The sequence below is a fragment of the Quercus suber genome, unplaced genomic scaffold (assembly GCF_002906115.3).
Source record: "Quercus suber isolate HL8 unplaced genomic scaffold, Cork oak 2.0 scaffold_114, whole genome shotgun sequence".
Taxonomy (NCBI): Eukaryota; Viridiplantae; Streptophyta; class Magnoliopsida; order Fagales; family Fagaceae; genus Quercus; species Quercus suber.
Genome location: NW_027069579.1, coordinates 204558 through 223927, shown reverse-complemented (window position 1 = coordinate 223927; position 19370 = coordinate 204558). Strand labels below are relative to the sequence as shown.

General features: G+C 32.2%; 2 protein-coding genes across 2 annotated transcripts; both read right to left on the bottom strand.

Annotated features, from left to right (window-relative positions):
• Positions 1–996: 996 nt before the first annotated feature.
• LOC112014932 (uncharacterized) lies at positions 997–3899 on the bottom strand. Its single transcript, XM_065775537.1, has 3 exons — positions 3338–3899; positions 1699–1780; positions 997–1102 (listed from the first exon to the last, which is right to left on the bottom strand). The coding sequence occupies exons 1-3, from the start codon at positions 3897–3899 to the stop codon at positions 997–999; spliced, it is 750 nt and encodes a 249-aa protein (XP_065631609.1).
• Positions 3900–3953: 54 nt separating this feature from the next.
• Positions 3954–4577, bottom strand: LOC136068413 (uncharacterized). Its single transcript, XM_065775536.1, has one exon. It carries the CDS (start codon positions 4575–4577, stop codon positions 3954–3956), a length of 624 nt encoding a protein of 207 aa, XP_065631608.1.
• Between the last annotated feature and the right edge of the window lie 14793 nt (positions 4578–19370).

The following is a 19370-nucleotide window of genomic DNA, read 5'->3' as shown; positions in this document are numbered from 1 at the left end:
AATTATATAATATAGTCGCCAACCCGTGCGATGCACAGGAAAGCTACCAATTTTTTTAATTTAAAATAAATAAAAATTAAGATGAATCTCCAAATGATGTGACATTAGCTATTGGAATTCAGCATCGATTCTGTAGTAGCACATTCTTAGTAAGTGGAAGTTTCAGTTGGTGAGCAAGTTTATTTTTCAATTTCTTATTTGATTTCTTCCACTAAATATTCAATGTATTCATTAAATTTTAAAAAATGTTGAAGTAAAGTTGTATCATCAAATAACTAAATATAAGAGTTTAATTCCTCTCTGTTTAAATTTAAAACCAAATTGTGCATAAAAGCAAAAAAAATTTCCTTTGTTCCAATACGTCTTTAGTACCAAAATCACAAATTCATTAAAACCAAATTGTGCATAGAAAATCTAAAAGATTGAAAGACAACTTTAAAGTGTTTTTTGTATCTTTTTCCTTTGTTGCTTTGTAGTAGTCCCTGAATATGCCCTTTTGTTTTCCTTGAGTAAGATGTTGGTGTGAGTTGCACATTGCTTTGAACATCAAGTTTTTGAATTTTTGTACAATCACCATCTTCATCAATTGATATGTTGTTGCTACATTCATTTGAAGTATCACTGATGTAAGCCTGGCAATAGAACAGGTTGAAGAATGTATTAGAACATATACATCTTAAATATCATATTTGTAGTTTTGCTAAATAAAGAATACTTACTTCTTCATTTTATCAAGTTGAATTGCTTTGTCAGTTTTTTCAAAAGAGTCAAAAAGTTTCTTAACGGTGTAGAATTCCCATCCATAGTTGAGATTATAGTCATTTAGTTGTATTTGGAAAACAAATTTTTTCCTTTCAGATTTTCTATTTGCACAGGAATGATGACTTCATCGGGCTCCTAACAAAAGTAACATTTTTCAAATTGTACACTCAAGTAAAGTTTATTTAATATTAAATACTAATTTTATCTTCCACATTCTCACCTCTAAAGATTTGTTCAAAAGGTCTTTGGTGATATGTTGAGTAATTTTTCTGCTTCTGAATCAAATAAAATGAATGTGGCCATTCCTGAACTATCTTCAACCTTTAATTGAATTCTATACCTATAAAAGATATGACATATAATTTTAATATTATATTAGTTGTTATGTATTTTAATATAAAAAGTAAACATTTTCATTTCGTGTACCTTGGGATTGGGAAGCATGCCTTTTTGTTGCAATTGTCACACCATAAAAATTGTTCTTTTGACTTTACCTTTTTACGACATACTTCCAAGAGATAAAGTACCAACCAAATTGTTTATGTCAATGTTTATAATCTTTCCTTGACAGGTAAAGATAGTTTCCTAGAAATTGAATTTAATATCAATCAATTTATAATTTTATAGTTAAATTTTGTAAAAGCAAGTCTATAGTACATAAAGCAATGTTAAGTACAAAATGTTATTGTTGAAGGTATATTTTTTTCTTACCTCATTATCAGAGTCCCACATAATTTTTTTTTTTTATTTCACTTATGCTTCTTCTGTTGATGTTCATCTCTTCTTGAATTGTTAATTGTAGTTTGAATTGCTTTGGCATTTGTACTATTGGTTGGTTATTTTCCACCAGCCTATAATATCACATAAAAATATTAGACATAGTATTGTAGAGATTGTAAATATATTAAAAATGTGTATCCAAAACCAAGCACTTACTGATCTTTGAATTCAGCAGTCTCAGGAATGTCCAAATCAATATAAACTCTCGTTGCACTTGTTGAGGATAAGTTATACTCTCCTGCAATTCAAGGGATTCATTAGAAAAAAAAAAGTACATTACTATAACAAAGAGAGGTCTAGATTATAGGGCATAGTATCTTGTATTTCAAACAATTGGATGATTTCTTATGCAGTTNTGAATAAAAAAAAAAAAAAAAAAAAAAAAAAAAAAGGTGCATGTATTGAAAATAATTTATTTATTTAAAAAAAAAAAAAGACATACTCTATAGTCATGACATTTATGTTTCTCATTGAGACATTTGATCCTTTGATGCAAGGTTGTTCAATCGGTCCAACACCAATCACATTTGCAATGATATCTAGGCATTAGAAAGATGTGGATGTAATTATTTTCATATATAACAATAATATAATGCATAATTATTAAAAAATTTAATATAACGCATAATATATATAGAGATACCTGATAGTTGGACATGTTTATTAACGCGTTGATGTATTTTATTGTAGTCAACAAATTCGAATTTATGACGCGGTATATCAACATCAGTCTCCTTTATTTCCTTAATGCTAGTTTTCAATGTGAACATGATCTTGATGTCATTGTCTACTGGTCTATACAATGCATTGCCATCAACCACTTGAAAATAAGAGAGTTCATACAATTTTCCTTCTTGCAGAAGAGGCTTGAACTTTTTAGCAATATTATTTCGAATGATTGCATGTATTGAATTATTTTGCAAGTAAAGTGCACCGGTTTTATTTAGATAGAGTTCATTGTATCTATAATGATCGAACAATATTAAAAGCTATAGAAGAAAAACAAACCTGCTCATCGATTAAAATCATATCTAAACTCATCGATTAAAATCATATCTAAACTAATAATATCATTATTTTTTGAGTTGATTGCATTCCACATCCTTGATATTCTGATCTTGACTTTCCAATTTTCTTTGTGTTTGTCAATACAAAGCTGATTAAGGAGAGAATATTGCATCATCTTGGATCCCTACCTGTATAGATTAATAAATTTGAAAGTTTATAAAAATTCTATCTTTCATTTAGATACTTCATAGAATAAAACAAAACGTAGCAGTATAATAAAGACACGAAAAAGTAATTAGCTTATTAAATATAGAAAATAGTAATTAGCTTGTAATTCAATTATGTTATAGACATGAAATTTAACAAAACAGTAAGCATATACGAAGTGGCTAAATCAATTTGGACGAGATAGACAGAAAAATAAACAATATATAAAATTTTGTTACCTTTATTAGTTGGTTTCTTGAGTCAAAGATTGGTAAAACTTCTTTATACACAATATTTTTTGTTTCAGACTTTTTTTCAGTCTCATCGTTAATAATGAGGAATTTTAGTTCATTTCTGCTTGTAACTCTAGACACTGCAACATATAATTGCCCATGACTAAAAACAGGTTTTGGCAAATACACTTCAACATGTTTCAATGATTGTCCCTGGCTTTTATTTATAGTCATTGCAAAGCACACTGAAATTGGAAATTGTCGTCTTTTTAAAACGAATGGCCATTTTGAATCACTTGGAGATAATGTTATTCTTGGAATGAACACACGTTTGCCTATATTAGTACCAGTTATGATTTCTGCTTCTATCACCCATGTAGCCAATCTTGTTATAATGAGTCTTGTTCCATTACAAAGACCTTCATTTTGATTCAGGTTTCTAAGCAACATTACAGGCAAACCTATTTTTAATGTCAGTTTATGGTTTGGCAATCCTGGAAATCTCAACGTGTTCAAAAATTCAACAGTATACAGGAGATCTTGGTTAGGAACATTTGAAGAAGCCTTGCATATAGAATCTGAACTTAGATATTCATGAACTTCTCCATTTAAGGATGACACAATGTAGTCATTTAGTTCTTCTACAACTTCATTTGTAGGGGCGAGAATTGCCCTATCCTGTAAGTAACTTGGATCTGTGTATTTATTTTCCAAAACTAGATATGTGTTGTCAATAATATCTTGCAATGGATTCTCTGAAGGTTGGATAATCAAATCACTTGGAATTGAAATGTTGTGATCCCCATCTCCTTCTCCCAATTCACCATTACCTATTTTAAGAATCCACTCACTAAAGTCCTTTATAGATGATGTTTCTATTCCACTCATATTGTTCTGTAAAAGCCTCATATTTGTTTGGAGTTTAAAAACATGACAATCATTCCATAGATATGACTTACTAATTCAGGATTGGACTATATCTTCTCGTCTTCCCTTTATCACAACTAGAAGTATTTGTCGAAAATCACCACCTAGAACTACAACTTTACCACCTAAAGGTTTTTCAGCATTTTTAGGATCTTCAATTCGTAGTATATCTTGTAATGTGCGGTCAACAGCTTCAAAACAATTCCTATGTGCCATCGATGCTTCATCCCAAAGTATAATACTTGTTTTTGAGAGAAGTTCCGCTACTTGTGTTCTTTGCTTTATGTCACAGGTAGAGTCATCATTTACATTAATTGGGATATGAAATCTTGAGTGAGCAGTCCTTCCACCAGGAAGCAACAAAGCAGCAATTCCTGAAGACGCAACAGCAAGAGCAATTTTGCCTTTTGATCTTATACCAGACAGGATGGTTCTATAAAGATACGTTTTGCCCGTTCCACCATGTCCATAGACAAAAAACATTCCCCCTCTTTTGGTAGCAACAGCTTCCATTATAGAACTGTAGATTATTCTTTGTTCATTGTTTAAGCCAGAAATTAGGATCTCATGTTCTCTTTTCAAACTTGATACATCATATGACATTTCTTCTTGAATAAGTCTATTCCCATTCTGAATAAGATCCATATTTGGCTGGGGCATTTGTGGATAATCTCTCAGTGATCTTCCATATTGTTGGAGGATTTGTTCAATTTCATACAACCCATAATTTCTCAATTGGTCATCTGATAAGATTAGTTCTTGGAATTGGAGGATACGCCTTTGCCTATTTAGTATATCTTCTGTAATTAGTTTCCAGTTGGATTCCCAAAGACTTAATGGATCAGCTACTTCATAGAACAATAGCATTGTAACAAATAGCTGACGCAATTGTTGCCCACTAGCCCAACTCGAAGCTTCAATTAGGGAATCATGCCATTCTTTGTCATCATCAAGAAGTCCAAGTGCATAACAGGCTTCCTTATAAGTTGGATAATTAACATCGTTTATAGTCCTTAATTCTTCAAAGTTTCTTGGATCTTTGACAATGTTAAGCAACATTCTCAAATAAAACCTTTCACCACTTGAAGGATGTGCGTAATACACTCTTCCAATACAATATTTAGATTACCTTCTTTGCCATTACTTGTCATTACTATGCCATACCCATTTTGTAGGAAATTCAGCATAAGTCAACTCTCGAGCATCTTCAAAAGCCTCATTTGTTTTCATCCATTCTGAAACTTTGTTTCTTCAATACCAGGTATATTTAAAACATTATCCAAGCTTGTATTTTCCAGATAAATGATGGGATGTTCGTCTTCCAAATGAAAATTTAATCTTTCAACAGGTGGATATCGAAACTAAATTGGAAATTCAAATATTCTCCAACATGCTTCAGAAGCTGAAATATATCTACAATCCAAGTATGCTTTTGTCTCATCAACAACAATGTTGGTCTCTTGTCCATCACTCCCAATATTTGGGAAATTCTCTTCTACAACAACTGTTGCTCTATCTGATCCTTTGTTTATATATTTAAACAAATATTTGATTGATCGAGATCTATTACACCATTCTACATTCAAATGGGATTGGTACTTCACCAAAAGATCTACCTTATAAGGTACAACATATTAGTTATCCAAAAGAATTCCATTCTTCTCTATTGTTTTTCCATCATTTCTCCTTCTATATACTAGAAAGCCTTCTTCATCAATTATTGTTTCTTTATAAAATCTTTTTGGAAAATGTTTTGTACATTTACCATTTATCATGCACGGTGATTTCGGTTTTGCAGATCCACATGGCCCATGCATCATAAATTGTTTTACAACTTCATTAGAAACAGGATCCTCATCTGGATCTGGTATCTCAACCATTATGATACCATCAATGTCTGTTGGACTTGGACACTTATCCTTTGGATCCAAGAATAGAAGAATATGTGCATGTAGGTGTCCTCTTTTTTGGAATTCAATTGTATACACAATTGCAATAACTCTTCCAAAATGAGATTTATACCTCAAATCATGTAATAGTTCAATCAATTTTATCTTAAAAATCCTTGCTACAATATCTGGCCGATCCTCATATTTCAAGTCTTCTATAAATTCTAAGGAATGATTGATTTCTGGCCATTTTGGATTGCAAGTAAATGTAAGAAATAAATTTGGGTAACCTGCCCATCTACATATCGCCATTGCATCTTGATAATTTTGAACCATGTACCTTGGACTTCCAGTAAATGAGGATGGTAGGACTATTCATTTGCCTACAGTAATGGGATCTGTATCACCATGAAGAACAGCATCTTTCAAACCATAGTACAGCTCTGACCTTAATTTTTTTTTATTGAATCTAACCCATTGTAGTCTTTCTTCTTCGATAGAAGTGTATGCATCCACTATATATTGTTGAAAAAGCCTTCTACCAAGCAATAGTGTCTTGCCCTCATGAAAGCGTTGTTGAAGCCTATAAGCATGGTATTCCCTCATTGTTATTGATTCCCTTTTTCTAGAATTGCTCCTATTCAAATTCCTATAAGGTATACCAAGCATATACCCATCCTCACCATACGGAAAAAGTAATGGATATTGTAATGCCATAAAGCTTGGATGAGTTCCATTTATATGTTGCAATCCTAAACTTCGATTCTCAACAATAATATCTCTATCAGAACTTTCAATATTAAAATCTCCAACAATAAGAGCAGCTATCTCAGACGTTACAAGTAAGTCATATTGCCTTTCACCAGAATTGCGACTTCGTATTAAACGAATTCTGACATTATGTATATCTGATTCATCAAATCTATCCCTGACCATTCTAAAACATTTAACTAATTGGTTGCACTGGTCTAACATTTCCATCAACCCAGTAACAATATCTGGATCCACATAATTTCTATCATCTTCATGTATAACTGCATCAATTCTATTCTTAACTTCATTATTAGTTTCATAAATATAAAGCAGTGCATACTTAGGTTTTTGGCCATGGATAGGAAGTAGTGATCCAATTCTATGATGAGTTTGACCATTTACACGAAACACATATGGACCAGAACCATTATTCACTGATCTATCAACATTACCACACAAAGAAGTGAAAGCAAAGAGAGAGTTGTAGATTCTTATCCCTAGTTGGAAGTTTATGGATCTTTGATCATTATTAATATTGAGTAAGTTTCCAAGAAAGGGTGGAGGTTCTTTCAATAGAGGGAGTTCAACTCTTCCTTCAGAACAACACAAACTAAACTTCGGTTTTGCAGGCGTTTTTGACTTTACAGTTCTCTCTTCATATCAAAGTTGAGCTCCACAATGTTCACATACTATTGTTGGAGGTCCTAAATCCCATGGTTCTATAAGAGCTCTAGTGTTAGAAGCGTGCCTCATGACCACAGGAGAAGGAAAGGAACCCAAAAATATCTACGGAAAAGCTACTACTTCTGCATTAAATGCATTGCAGTTACTTTTTTGGCCGCATTTATGCGGAGAAGACTCCTGAACAGTGCTTCCTTGGCTACCGCAACTCACAGAGAGCTAGAAGGGGTGTTTGATGAGATGGGTACTCGAGTAGTGGCTTGGGCGATTGACAAATGGAGGGCCAAGATCACCAAGGAGGAGATATATAATGTGAGAGACCTCTGAAGGAAGGGGGACCGAAAAAGAAAGGGAGGATACTGTAGTAATCAAAGTTGCACTTGTAATCAGTTTTATCGATTTATAATAAGATTTGTCTCCTCGGACTGTGAATTTATTTAGTTTTATGTGCATGATTCTTGCTTGATCATCCTACAAGTCCATACTAGCCATTGTTAAGCTCATTAGGGCCTAGTTCTTTGACCCACTCTCTACAAATCTATTGTACTAGGCTCCCTGGGCCAATATCCCTTATATTTTGGGCTTGAGCCGCAAAACGTGTCCTTACAATTATTATTATTATTATTATTATTAATTTCCATTCAAGTAAAACTACTCCTTCTCCTAACTGAATTATGAAATATATTAACCTCAATGCACTTCTATCATTATTATTTTCTCATTATTGCTCCTTATTAATCGAAAAATGTTGATATGAATATAAGTTTCTCTTGATATGATGCCTTTTTTTAAGCCTCAATGTAAAATTACTATCGTCATTAACAAATTATGAATCAATAAGGCGGAAAATTTGTGCATTACAAATTTACAAAAATTTTAGAATTAAGCAAATATCACAAAGTCATACATCATGACTCCTTGTGTTTTGTTAAGCAGATGCAAGAAGATCATTGCAACCATTCAAATATCTAAGACATCCCAGAAGTTCGAAGTTACGAATGACAGCAGTTCACATTTCTTAAGGGAGTATCAATTGAAATTATTTAGAAGTAAGGACCAAAGGTTTAAAAAACGAAAAAAAGAAAAGAAAAGAAAACGTGCCTAAAAAGAATTTCAGTTTCTTTACTTAACACTTTATTTTAGGATCGTGTTGTTAATTAAATATAAGAACAAACACAAAGCACGATTCACGCAACAAAGTTAAGACTTAAAACTTGGCCTTGTCCTCTTACTATTGGAGCTTCCAAAAAAATAACAACTCTATCTCTATACACAATCACTCAAGTAATTTATCAAACACATTGTGAGCAACTTTTTCAAACTTTAAAATTCTTGGAAAAAAACCATCAAGTCAAAAATCACCATTTCAACATAACCCATAAACCAAATATGTGTAGAATAGATACCTCAAACCGCAAAATAACTAGAGATTGAAAAAATCCAAAAAAAGCATATGAATCAGCGAAATTATAAATCCAAATTAACCCAAAATTAAACAATAAAACCCAAGAGAGAAATAAAGATAGAGTTTGCTTATGAAAGAGAGCTGGGTGTGAGAAAGAAGAGTGAGAGAGCAATGTCAGATAGAAGAGCGAGAGAGCAGTGTGTAAGAGCAGCGTGTAAGAGAGAGAGAGAGAGAGAGAGAGAGAGGAGCAGAGAGCGTGTGTCTAATCTGAGAGAGAAATTTGTACGTGGGTATATTTTGTAATTGCTAAAAATGGTGAATGGTAAAATAGGTAATTCAAAATGTTTAATTAGCTCTACAATCACTCTCCTCTACTCCCCTCTAAATCTCTCCAATTTGGGGAATTAAAAATGAGGGGTTAAATAATAGAAACCCAAGAGAGAAATAAAGGTAGAGTTTACCTATAAGAGAGAGCTTTGTATGAGAAAGAAGACCGAGAGAGCAACTTCAAAGAGAAGAGCGAGAGACTAGCGTGGAAGAGCAATGCGTAAGAGGAGCTAGAGAGGGGTAGAGAGCGTGTGTTTGATCTGAGAGAGAAATGTGTACATGGGTATATTTTGTAATTGCTAAAAATGGTGAAGGATAAAATAGATAATTCAAAATGTTTAATTAGCTCTACAATCACTCTCCTCTATTCCCCCTCCAAATCTCTCCAATTTTGGAGAATTAAAAATAAGGGGTTTAAAGTTCTTAAGATTTCCCCAAACCTCTCTCTCTCCTCCTTTAATAAACATCCAAACAAGGTAAATTTAAATCATTCTCCCTCCTTCCCCTCTACTCTCTCTCAATCCAAACAGAGCATAAGATATGTCATTTGTCTTCATCCCCATGTAAAAGCTGCCTACTTGAATTTGAAGAATGAAAATCTTGAATAAGATATTTAGAAAAACAAGTAGCAAGAGAGAAAGAAGGGAAAATGGTTATCATTGTTTCAATTATTTCTTGTAAAGCACACTTAGGAGGGAGCTGCACAAACTGGATTACAAGCACATTTTAAATAATGTAATAGTTTTTGTAATAAAATATCCATAACGGTTATATTGAACTTTTTCTCTTTATTATTCTCATTATTTAGAGTAAGTTTAGATGAACTTATTTTTATTGACTTATTTTCTTTAAACAATAAATTATATTTTAAAAAGTTGTAACGGTTTAGCTTTCACAAAACTTTGCATAAACATGATAAATAAATTTCAAACAAACTCTAAGAATAAGTGTAGTGGAAAACTGATATTGAGACTTGGAAATATTTTAGTGCAAAATGTAATAGGGATGAAAACAGGGTGAGGCAGTGCCAAAGGATGAGGTTTTCACCCTCGTCCTGCATGGTTTTGTCTTAGCTTAATCTTTATAAAAAAAAGAAAAAACGAAAAAAGTGTATATGTGTGAGAATTTCCTTTTTGGAGACTTGAAGTCTGGTTTTTGTCCCTCACACCCTATGGGTCCGTTTGGATTGAACTTATTGTTGCTGAAACTGAAAATTGAAAACTGAAAACTGAAAATACTGTAGGAAAATAATTTTTAAATGTGTAAATAGTACCGTGGGACCCATTTTTAATGTTTTTTAGTACGTGAACAGTGTCAAACAGTGCATGAACAGTGTTTTGTCTCCTGAACAGTAAAATCATGTGATTTTACTGTTCACTTTCCGGGGAAAAAAAAAGAAAAAAAGAAAAAGCAGCAATACGCAAAACGTGGACTCAGCAAAACGCTGAGTCCAAACGGCCGCTATATATACTTGTGAAATAACCATCACACTAAAAATGCACAATAGTTATATAAACTTAAAAAAGCCACTTAAGTATTGAACCGACGTTGCACGATACAGGGCTAAATTGTTGGCCTCTAATTACTTGCAAGCCTACTGTCAAAAACATGTCGTGGTCAGTTATAATCACAAAAATACAAATTTAGACTTATTGGACCACTAGGTGTCATTTTCTTAATACAATGTGTTTCATACTTCTATTTCTCCAGGCATCTACTGTTGCTGCGTTAATGATGTGCTGTCCACACTTTTTTATTTTTTGAGCAATACTATGAATGTATGACTTTTTTTATAGGGAGATAAGGGCAATGGGCAGGGAGATCGGCAACGGGCAGGGAGATCGAGGGGTGGGCAGTTGCCCCTGGCTCTAGAAAAAAAATTCTTGAAGTAGGTATATTATGAACTATTTTTTGATACTTTACCTTGACCAAAAAGAAAAAAAAAAAAAAAAAAAAAAAGAGACTCCCACTTTAATACTACTTTACCTTGACCAAAAAGAAAAAAAAAAAAAAAAAAAAAAAGAGACTCCCACTTTAATACATGTACGGACCCTTAACACCAAGAAAGTAGGAAAAAAAAATTCTCCCACTCCCACATACCAAATCATATCACTTTTTCATTAAATTTACTATTTTCATTAGTTTTATCTCACCATGTACATCTCCAACAATTTCATTGTTCCTTTTTTTTCTTAATCATTATTTTCAGTTTACTATTCACAACTATTTTCTTGTGGAACAATATTATGAATACTACAGTTATCAAAAAAAAAAAAAAAATATTATGAATACTACAAAATTTACAAATTGACGTGTTATCAATCATAAAAAAATTCATTCAAATATTTATTTATTACATTTTTTAAGTATAATACATTTTTGTCACATCAGTTTGTGAGCTTTTTACAGTAAAATTTATAGTCATTTTAGTTTTGAGAAATTCTATATCCACAACATTTTAACAACACTTTCACAACAAATCTTAAGTAACAGGTTGTTACTAGCTGTTATTGGTGAACAAAAAAGTAATTTCGGTGGTGGGTTGAAATTTGAACCAGTAATAACTTACTACTTATGATTTGTTGTGAAAGTATTGTGAAAATCTTACTTATCTCATTTTTTTTCCTAGTAATTCAATTAGTGGTCCCCATAAGTAACACATAATTATTAGAAAAAAAAAATACTTAACTTCCTTTTAATATTATTTTATTTTTGTCCTCCCTTGACTGAAATCCTGGCTATGCCGCTAGTTAGTGGGGAACTATAATTTGACTTTAAGCCATAAAATTTATACTCATATATTCACTCAAACATATATATAGTATTTTTAAGGTTAAAATGCAAAAATTAATCTCTAAGTTCAACATTTTTCATTTCAGTCTTATAAGTTTGGATTTTGTCATTTTAGTCCTCTAAATTTCATTTTTTACCAATTGAGTCCTCAGTTACTGTGCTATTAGTTTCTGTCATTAACTTACCAAAACAATATCATTTTAGACCTTAGTTAATATTTATTTATTTTTATTTATTTCTTAATTTTAGTTGGGAAAGAATGAAACTTCAAGGACTAAAATAACAAAACTCAAACTTAGAGGGTGAGTTATTCATTTGGCATATTTTCAACCAATATGAAATATAAAAGTCATTTATGTGTACCTTAACTGGTATTTTGTTTCTAAAAGAAAAAAAAAATTGATATTTTATTGTAAGAAAACCCAAAAAATATAGAATATTCCTTACATTTGTTTATCTTTAAAATTTTTTTGCATGATTATTCCATTTTCTGATTATTTTTTCAAGTTTAAATTTTCACTTATGAATAAAAATATTTTTAATCGTTAAATAGATGCAAGTACAACTTACATATATTATGTTATTATGTATAATTATCCCTCATGTTATTGTTTATTACACAAATTTTTTTGAACGAGAATAAATTGTTACATTAAGAATTTGAGGTCTTATTATTAGCTTTTTTTTTTTTTTTTTTTAAATCACTTTTTAAAGGTGTAGGGATGATAGGCCCAGTAATACATATTGGGCCATGGCCCCTATCCGAGGACACCTAGTAGTCTGAGGACAGGTAAACGTTATCGCGGAAGTCCACATTAATGAATGAAGAAAGGGATCTAGTCATGAGGGTTCAGCAAGGTAGTCTGAGGAGGAGTGCCTCCTCATCTAAGCAAAGCAGAAGTCAGGAGGTGTGGTCTGCCATCAAGAGCAACACTCTAGAAGATTCTATTAATAAAGATAAACATCATAAAAGCTTAGGACAGATGGAAGCTAAGAAATATCTAAAGAAAAGTTGCTACTACCGCATTTAATGCTTTGCAGCTAACTCTCTAGCCGCATTAATGTGGAAGTGATACTTGAACCGTAATTTTCAGTCTTACAGCTACTCTTAGATACTTCAAGAAGGTGCTGATGTGACAGGGATCAAAGCCAGTAATTTGACTTGCACGTGGAGGGTGAAGATGAAGGAGATAGGACAATATAAAAGAGAAAGAAGCTCCTAAGAGAGGGGGATCGAAGAATCAAGAGAAAAGATTGTATCAATAAGAACTGAACTTGTAATCAAATTCAAAAGAAATATATATAAGAACTTATCTCCTCGGATTGTGTTGAGGACGATTTTCTTTGGATAAAACCCATTCATCTTTGTTATCTTGTCATCTAGACCCGCTTTAATTGTTATCAAACTCATTAGAGCCTAGTTTTCTAACACATTCTCTACAAATTCATTATATTGGGCTCTTTGGGCCTAGATCCTTCTACCTTTTGGACTTAGGAACCAAATTGTGTCCTTACGAAAGGTATGAATAATTTTTTTTTCCCCTTATGTTAACCTATGTCTATTGAGATAACAAGTTGTTTAATCATTAATTCAATATTACTTTTTGTATAAACCTGTCATTAATAGCAGTTTTATTGTATACAAATCATAATATCAGTTTTATTGTATACAAATCATAATATGTCTCCTCAATAAATTCTCTCTATATCTATTTAAAAAAAAAAAAAATGAATAGACTTTTTTGTTATCAAACCTAGTAAAAAAAAAAACCTTGATTAATTTTTTTTTCTTTTCTGCTTTTTGTTGAAAATGGGAAGGGGTATGGGATTCAATTTATAGACATGAGACATTGCAAAGAATGCCGTACTAGCTTTTGTGTTGGGGTTCATTAAGTATAAGCCTCAAGCTCACTCTTAAAGAAATAATTTGACTTAAAATTGCTTAAATAAAGCATCATTTGGTAACTCAATGGCGCACCTTTTAGCTATGTTTGTTAAATCTATCTTTAATGATGTAACTTGAATGGAAGATCCTCCTTCTCCTGCCTTAGTGGCTTTATTCTTTGATGTAAATGCTTCTCTTTGTGAATGATAGTTTTTTTCCCCTAAAATAATAATAATAATAAATAAAGCATCATCTAACTCCCTCCTTAGTAAAGTGGGATAATGCTTATGAGATCTAAAATCTTTTTTGTTTACCATGTAATTGATTATTGATAGGAGAACATGAAACCTGTTAAGCTGATCCCCCGAGCTTACCTAAAAAAGAAATATTTGAGTGAAAAAAATAAAGCTTCTAAGATTGTTGACATTTTATTTGTCTTCCTCGGCATTTTCCTTTTGGGGTTTAAGTCTTTCTTCTCCTTGTTGGATCCGTTAGGTGTTTGGTCACCTAGTAGACCTTGTCATGTTTAGAGTTTAGTCTACCTAGTTTCATTCACCTATTTTTTGTTGTTGAAGGTTTTCACAGAGAGAGAGAGAGAGAGAGAGAGAGAGAGAGAGAGAGTAGTGGTTGCTTTGTTTAAGATAGAAGATTTGTGTTTTATTTAGTGGGTTTAGGAGGATAATTTTGCCAAATAGCATAAATTTAGAAAATATTTAGGATAAAAGTGTTTGGTCAAACTTATTTAGCTAGAGCATTCACAATGATGGTGTCAAATTACTATATTGCTATTTTTACAACCAACCCAGCAAAAATGAATCTGCAATGAAGGTGCTATTGCTAAATTTTTTAGCAATTGAACTATAGTAAATTGTCATTTATTGTAGTCCACTATGGCTCAAAGTTAAACACATAAATGAATATTTTATTCCTCCTTTCATACTTTAATTAAAAAGTACCTCTCTCTCTCTCTCTCTCTCTCTCTCTCTCTCTCTCTCTCTCTCTTAATTTATTGGAGATGCTCCTACTAATGTAACTTGAATGGAAGATCCTCCTTCTCCTGCCTTAGCGGCTTTGTTCTTTGATGTAAATGCTTATCTTTGTGAATGATAGTTTTTTTCCTTGAAAACTAATAATAATAAATAAAGCATCATCTAACTCCCTCCTTAGAAAAGTGGGATAATGCTTATGAGATCTAAAAACTTTTTCGTTTACCATGTAATTGATTATTGATAGGAGAACATGAAACTTATTAAGATGAGCCCCTGAGCTTACCTAAAAAAGAAATATTTGAGTGAAAAAAAAAAATAAAGCCTCTAAGATTGTTGACTTTTGATTTGTCTTCCTTGGTTTTTTTCCTTTTGGGGTTTAAGTCTTTCTTCTCCTTCTTGTTGGATTCGTCAGGTGTTCGGTCACCTAGTAGACCTTGTCGTGTATATAGTTTAGATCGCCTAGTTTCATTCACCCATTTTTTGTTGTTGAAGGTTTTCAGAGAGAGAGAGAGAGTAGCGGTTGCTTTGTTTGAGTGAGAAGATTTGTGTTTTGTGAGAGAGAGAGAGAGAGAGAGAGAGAGAGTAGCGGTTGCTTTGTTTGAGAGAGAAGATTTGTGTTTTGTTTAGTGGGTTTAGGAGGCTAATTTTGCCAAATAGCTTAAATTTAGAAAATATTTAGGATAAAAGCGTCTGGTCAAACTTATTTAGTTAGAGCATTTACAATGATGGTGCCAAATTGCTATTTTTAACAACCAACCCAACAAAAATGAAGCTGCAGTGAAGGTGCTATTGCTAAATTTTTTAACAATTGAACTATAGTAAATTGCCATCTACGGCAATCCACTATAGCTCAAAGCAAAACACATAAATGAAATTTATTTCTCCTTTCATATTTTAATTAAAAAGCACGTCTCTCTCTCTCTCTCTATTTTTCTTTTCTCTTTCTTCACCGAGTGTCTTTAGTCATTCTCTTCTTCTTTTTTGTTTTTTTTCTCCTTTCTTCCTCTAGTACCCACTAACCTAGCCTTCAAACAAAAGCCCTAAGACTGAAGCCACTAAACCCAAGCCCCAACTTGAAGCTTATGAGAGGGCCACCACTGACATGCAGTAGCGCCACCACTACCACTGTCTTCTCCCCTCTCTTTGATGTTTTCGGTTTTGGTTGATTTGGTTTTGGTCGGCTTTGGTTGGATTCAGTTGTGGCAGTAGTGGGTGGGCTATACGTGTTTGTGGCAGTGGTGGTAGGTTGCTGGGGTAATGGGTTGCTCAGTTTTGTGGCAATTTGTGGTGGTTGTTGAGGTGGGTTTATGATGGTTGTGGTGATGGTGGTTGTTGTTGTTGTTGTTTCTTTTTTCTTAAATTAGAGTTGCAGTGTAGGCTAGTTGTGGTTGTGGCAGTAGTTGGTGGTTGGTTGTGATATAGGGGTTGTGGGTTTGTGATTTGGTTTTGACCGGGGTTTCAATTTGTAGGGGTTATGGGTGGCAGTGGTGGTGGTGGTGGTTTTGAGTTTTCTAGTAGTGGTGGTGGCTGATAGTGGCTAGCAGAGGATGTGGGTTTGTTCATGCTTCATAGAAAGAGAGAGATGGAAGAAAAGAGAAAGAATATATATATATATATATATATTTAAATGAAAGTGGTAAAAATATAGAACCATTCATGTTTGGTGTATTGTAAAGCGCGGATTGCTTGATTGTTGTTTTGATTTGTAACTTTTTTAGTGTTTATTTGGGAATTTTTTTTGATATATTTGGGAAAATGTTGAATGTCTCAGGAAAATCAGAAATATTTAAAAAAAAATATATTTTATGCACTTTATATATACATATAAGTATGTAATCTTTGAATTTTAGAGCATTTGTCTTAATTATATATGATAGTGTTATACACATGCCATATTTTTATTGGATCAACTAACATACATGGCAAGTTGATGTGGCACTTAACGGACACATCAACACTTAACTGATAGACGAGCTGCTAATCAAAACAGTATAGTCATTATACATTTAGCCCTCATTTTGGCGACACCATTGTTTTGTTGGTGTTGCGCTAAGTTGTCAAAATCGAGTTCTACGTAGGATCGTGAAGAGGTAGGTGAGATCGTGGATCGTAGGATCTGAACGGGAATGTAAGATCCGAACGTGAATCGTAGATCCTACATTTTCAGATTTAAGAGCAAAAAACACATTGACAATGACTTCGTATGTTGAATAATCATATAAATTGTTGATTTTATCCACAAAAAAAAAAAAAAACAAAAATAGATCTTGCATCATATGATGTACTTGCATGTCATATATCGTTACGTCTATACTAACGAAACAAATATATCTATGTTTTGACCCGATGTATCTAAAAAGTTTAATAAAGGTTTATTGGCAACCACAATACCAAAATATTTATCAACATATATGGAAATATTTTCCAAGTTCCAAGTTTAAATCCAAACTAAGTTATCAAATGGAACTAGCTAACTAAAATATGAAATCCAAAAGCAAGATGAATATTAAGGTGAAGTGAACATATTCTCATACTAGGGTTCTTAACCACTATCCTAATCATCATCATCCAATTCATCATCTATGTAGCCATTGTATACTACAAAAGAGATCATGATAGAACTTACACTCAACTATTCAAGTTATACCACTTAGCAACAATTATAGAGCATGCTAAAAAAATCAATCAATCAATATACAAATACAAGCATACTAAAAAATTATATATAAGAAAAACATTTCAGTGATATTAGACACAAATTAGTCTATCGATCAACACAATTTAACAATATTATAGCTTAAAAGGTAGCAAACCAATATAAATTCTTCATTTAGAAATGATGAAGCATTCCTTCATTTTGATTACAAGTGAACTAGAAACTAGAAAATTTTTCTTATGTTAACATATTTATATATATAAAAAAAAAAGTCATCACCATCACAACATAGAAAAATAAAACCCTTAAAACTTCGTCANATTCATGTTTGGTGTATTGTAAAGCGCGTTGTTAAAATAGATAAAATAGTTTTTGGAGTTGCTAAAAACTAAATTTTTTAGCTTCATCACTATGAATGCTCTTATGTAGCACTTTTTAGAACTCGAGCTTGTCAAACTTGAGTTTATAGAACTCAATTTCCAAGTATTATGTTTGATCATATTACTTATTGCTTGAAACTCGAGTTTGGTAAACTCAGTTTCACTTGGAACTTGAGTTTGTCAAACTCGAGTTCCAAAAAAGTGCTACATAACTAAATAAGTTTGGCAATATACTTTTTCCTAAAATTATGTTATTTGGCAAAAAAAGGCCAGTTTTGGATCTTTTGGTTTCAACTTTCAAAGGAGGTGGGTGGGATTTTTACACTAAATTATTGGAATGGTAGAAATGGATCCAAACCCATGGAAAAAATGGTTTGATTTACTGGAGATTGGTTTGGGTGCTTTGGATTGCTTAAGTTGTGTTTTTGATTTGATAATTTTTTTAGGTGTTTATTTGGGAAATTTTTTTTGATATATTTGGGAAAATGTTGAATGTTCAGGAAAATCAGAAATATTTGAAAAAAATATTTTATGCACTTTTTATATATATAAAGTAGTGTAATTTTGAATTTAGAGCATTTTCTTAATTATATATGATAGTGTTATACACATGCCATATTTTTATTGGATCAACTGAACATACATGGCAAGTTGATGTGGCACTTAACGGATCACATCAACACTTAACTGATACGAGTCTGCTAATCAAAACAGTATAGTCATTATACACTTAGCCCTCGTTTAGGAGAAGGGAATGGAAAAGAATGAAAAAAAAGAAAAATTAGAATATTCTTCCCTCTCATTGTTTGGGAGTTTTAATGGAGGGAATGACTTTCTCTTCTCTTGTTTGGAGTTTAAGTGGAGGAAGGATGGAATGGGAACACTCATTCCTCTATTCTCTTAAAATGCCTAATTTTCATTCCCTAAATTGAGAGGAATGAGAGGGAATAAATAGATTTAATGAATTTTTTTACTAAAACTCTCAAAATACCCCTATATATATATTCAATCATTTATTTTTAAAATGAGGATATAAACATAAAAAATTTGAACTTTAGAGTTGAAATTCAAATACTCCAAACTTCAGGTGTGTTTTACATTTACCCATTAAAGAATTCTTACTTTATACTTTAAATCATTTAAGCTAAAAATTTAAAAATATATAGAAAATTAAATCCAAACTTCTTTCTAAGTAGGATGAAATATTGTGTCATACATTCCAAAATTTCCAGCATAAAACATTAAAAAAAAAAAAAAAACTAAAACTAAAATTATCTTATAAAAAAAACACTAAAATTAAAATGGGTATTGGTAGGATCCGATTACATTTATCGGGTCAAGATCCGAATTCTCCAAAACCCTGTTCATCATTTGATAATGGCAAAAACCCTCTCTATAGTCCCAATCCACCATGTCAATGACTCTTCCCACACTCTCATCTCCAAATGCCTCACTCAAAATCACTCCCTTTTCTCACCTCAGAATTAAACCCATGTCCAAGCCATTCCATTTCGTTCATTACCAACAAAACCACCATCTTTTGGTATAGTGTTTTTGGCACTCATGTTATCAAGTGATAGATTTGTAGTCTGAGTTTTTGAGAGGAGTCATTTTGATATTGAATTTAAACCAATTGCATTCACATTCTTCTCTAGACGCACCATGTTAGTCAACTTGTCTTCAGTCAAGACTTCG

Coding starts and splice junctions, on each gene's coding strand:
- LOC112014932 (XM_065775537.1), bottom strand. CDS start 3,899: ATGAGGCTTTTACAGAACAATATGAGTGGAATAGAAACATCATCTATA. Junction 1,781..3,337: donor AGAAGCAGAAATCATAACTG/GTACTAATATAG, acceptor CTTGAATTGCAG/GAGAGTATAACTTATCCTCA. Junction 1,103..1,698: donor ACTGCTGAATTCAAAGATCA/GTAAGTGCTTGG, acceptor TATCTTTTATAG/GTATAGAATTCAATTAAAGG.
- LOC136068413 (XM_065775536.1), bottom strand. CDS start 4,577: ATGCCCCAGCCAAATATGGATCTTATTCAGAATGGGAATAGACTTATT.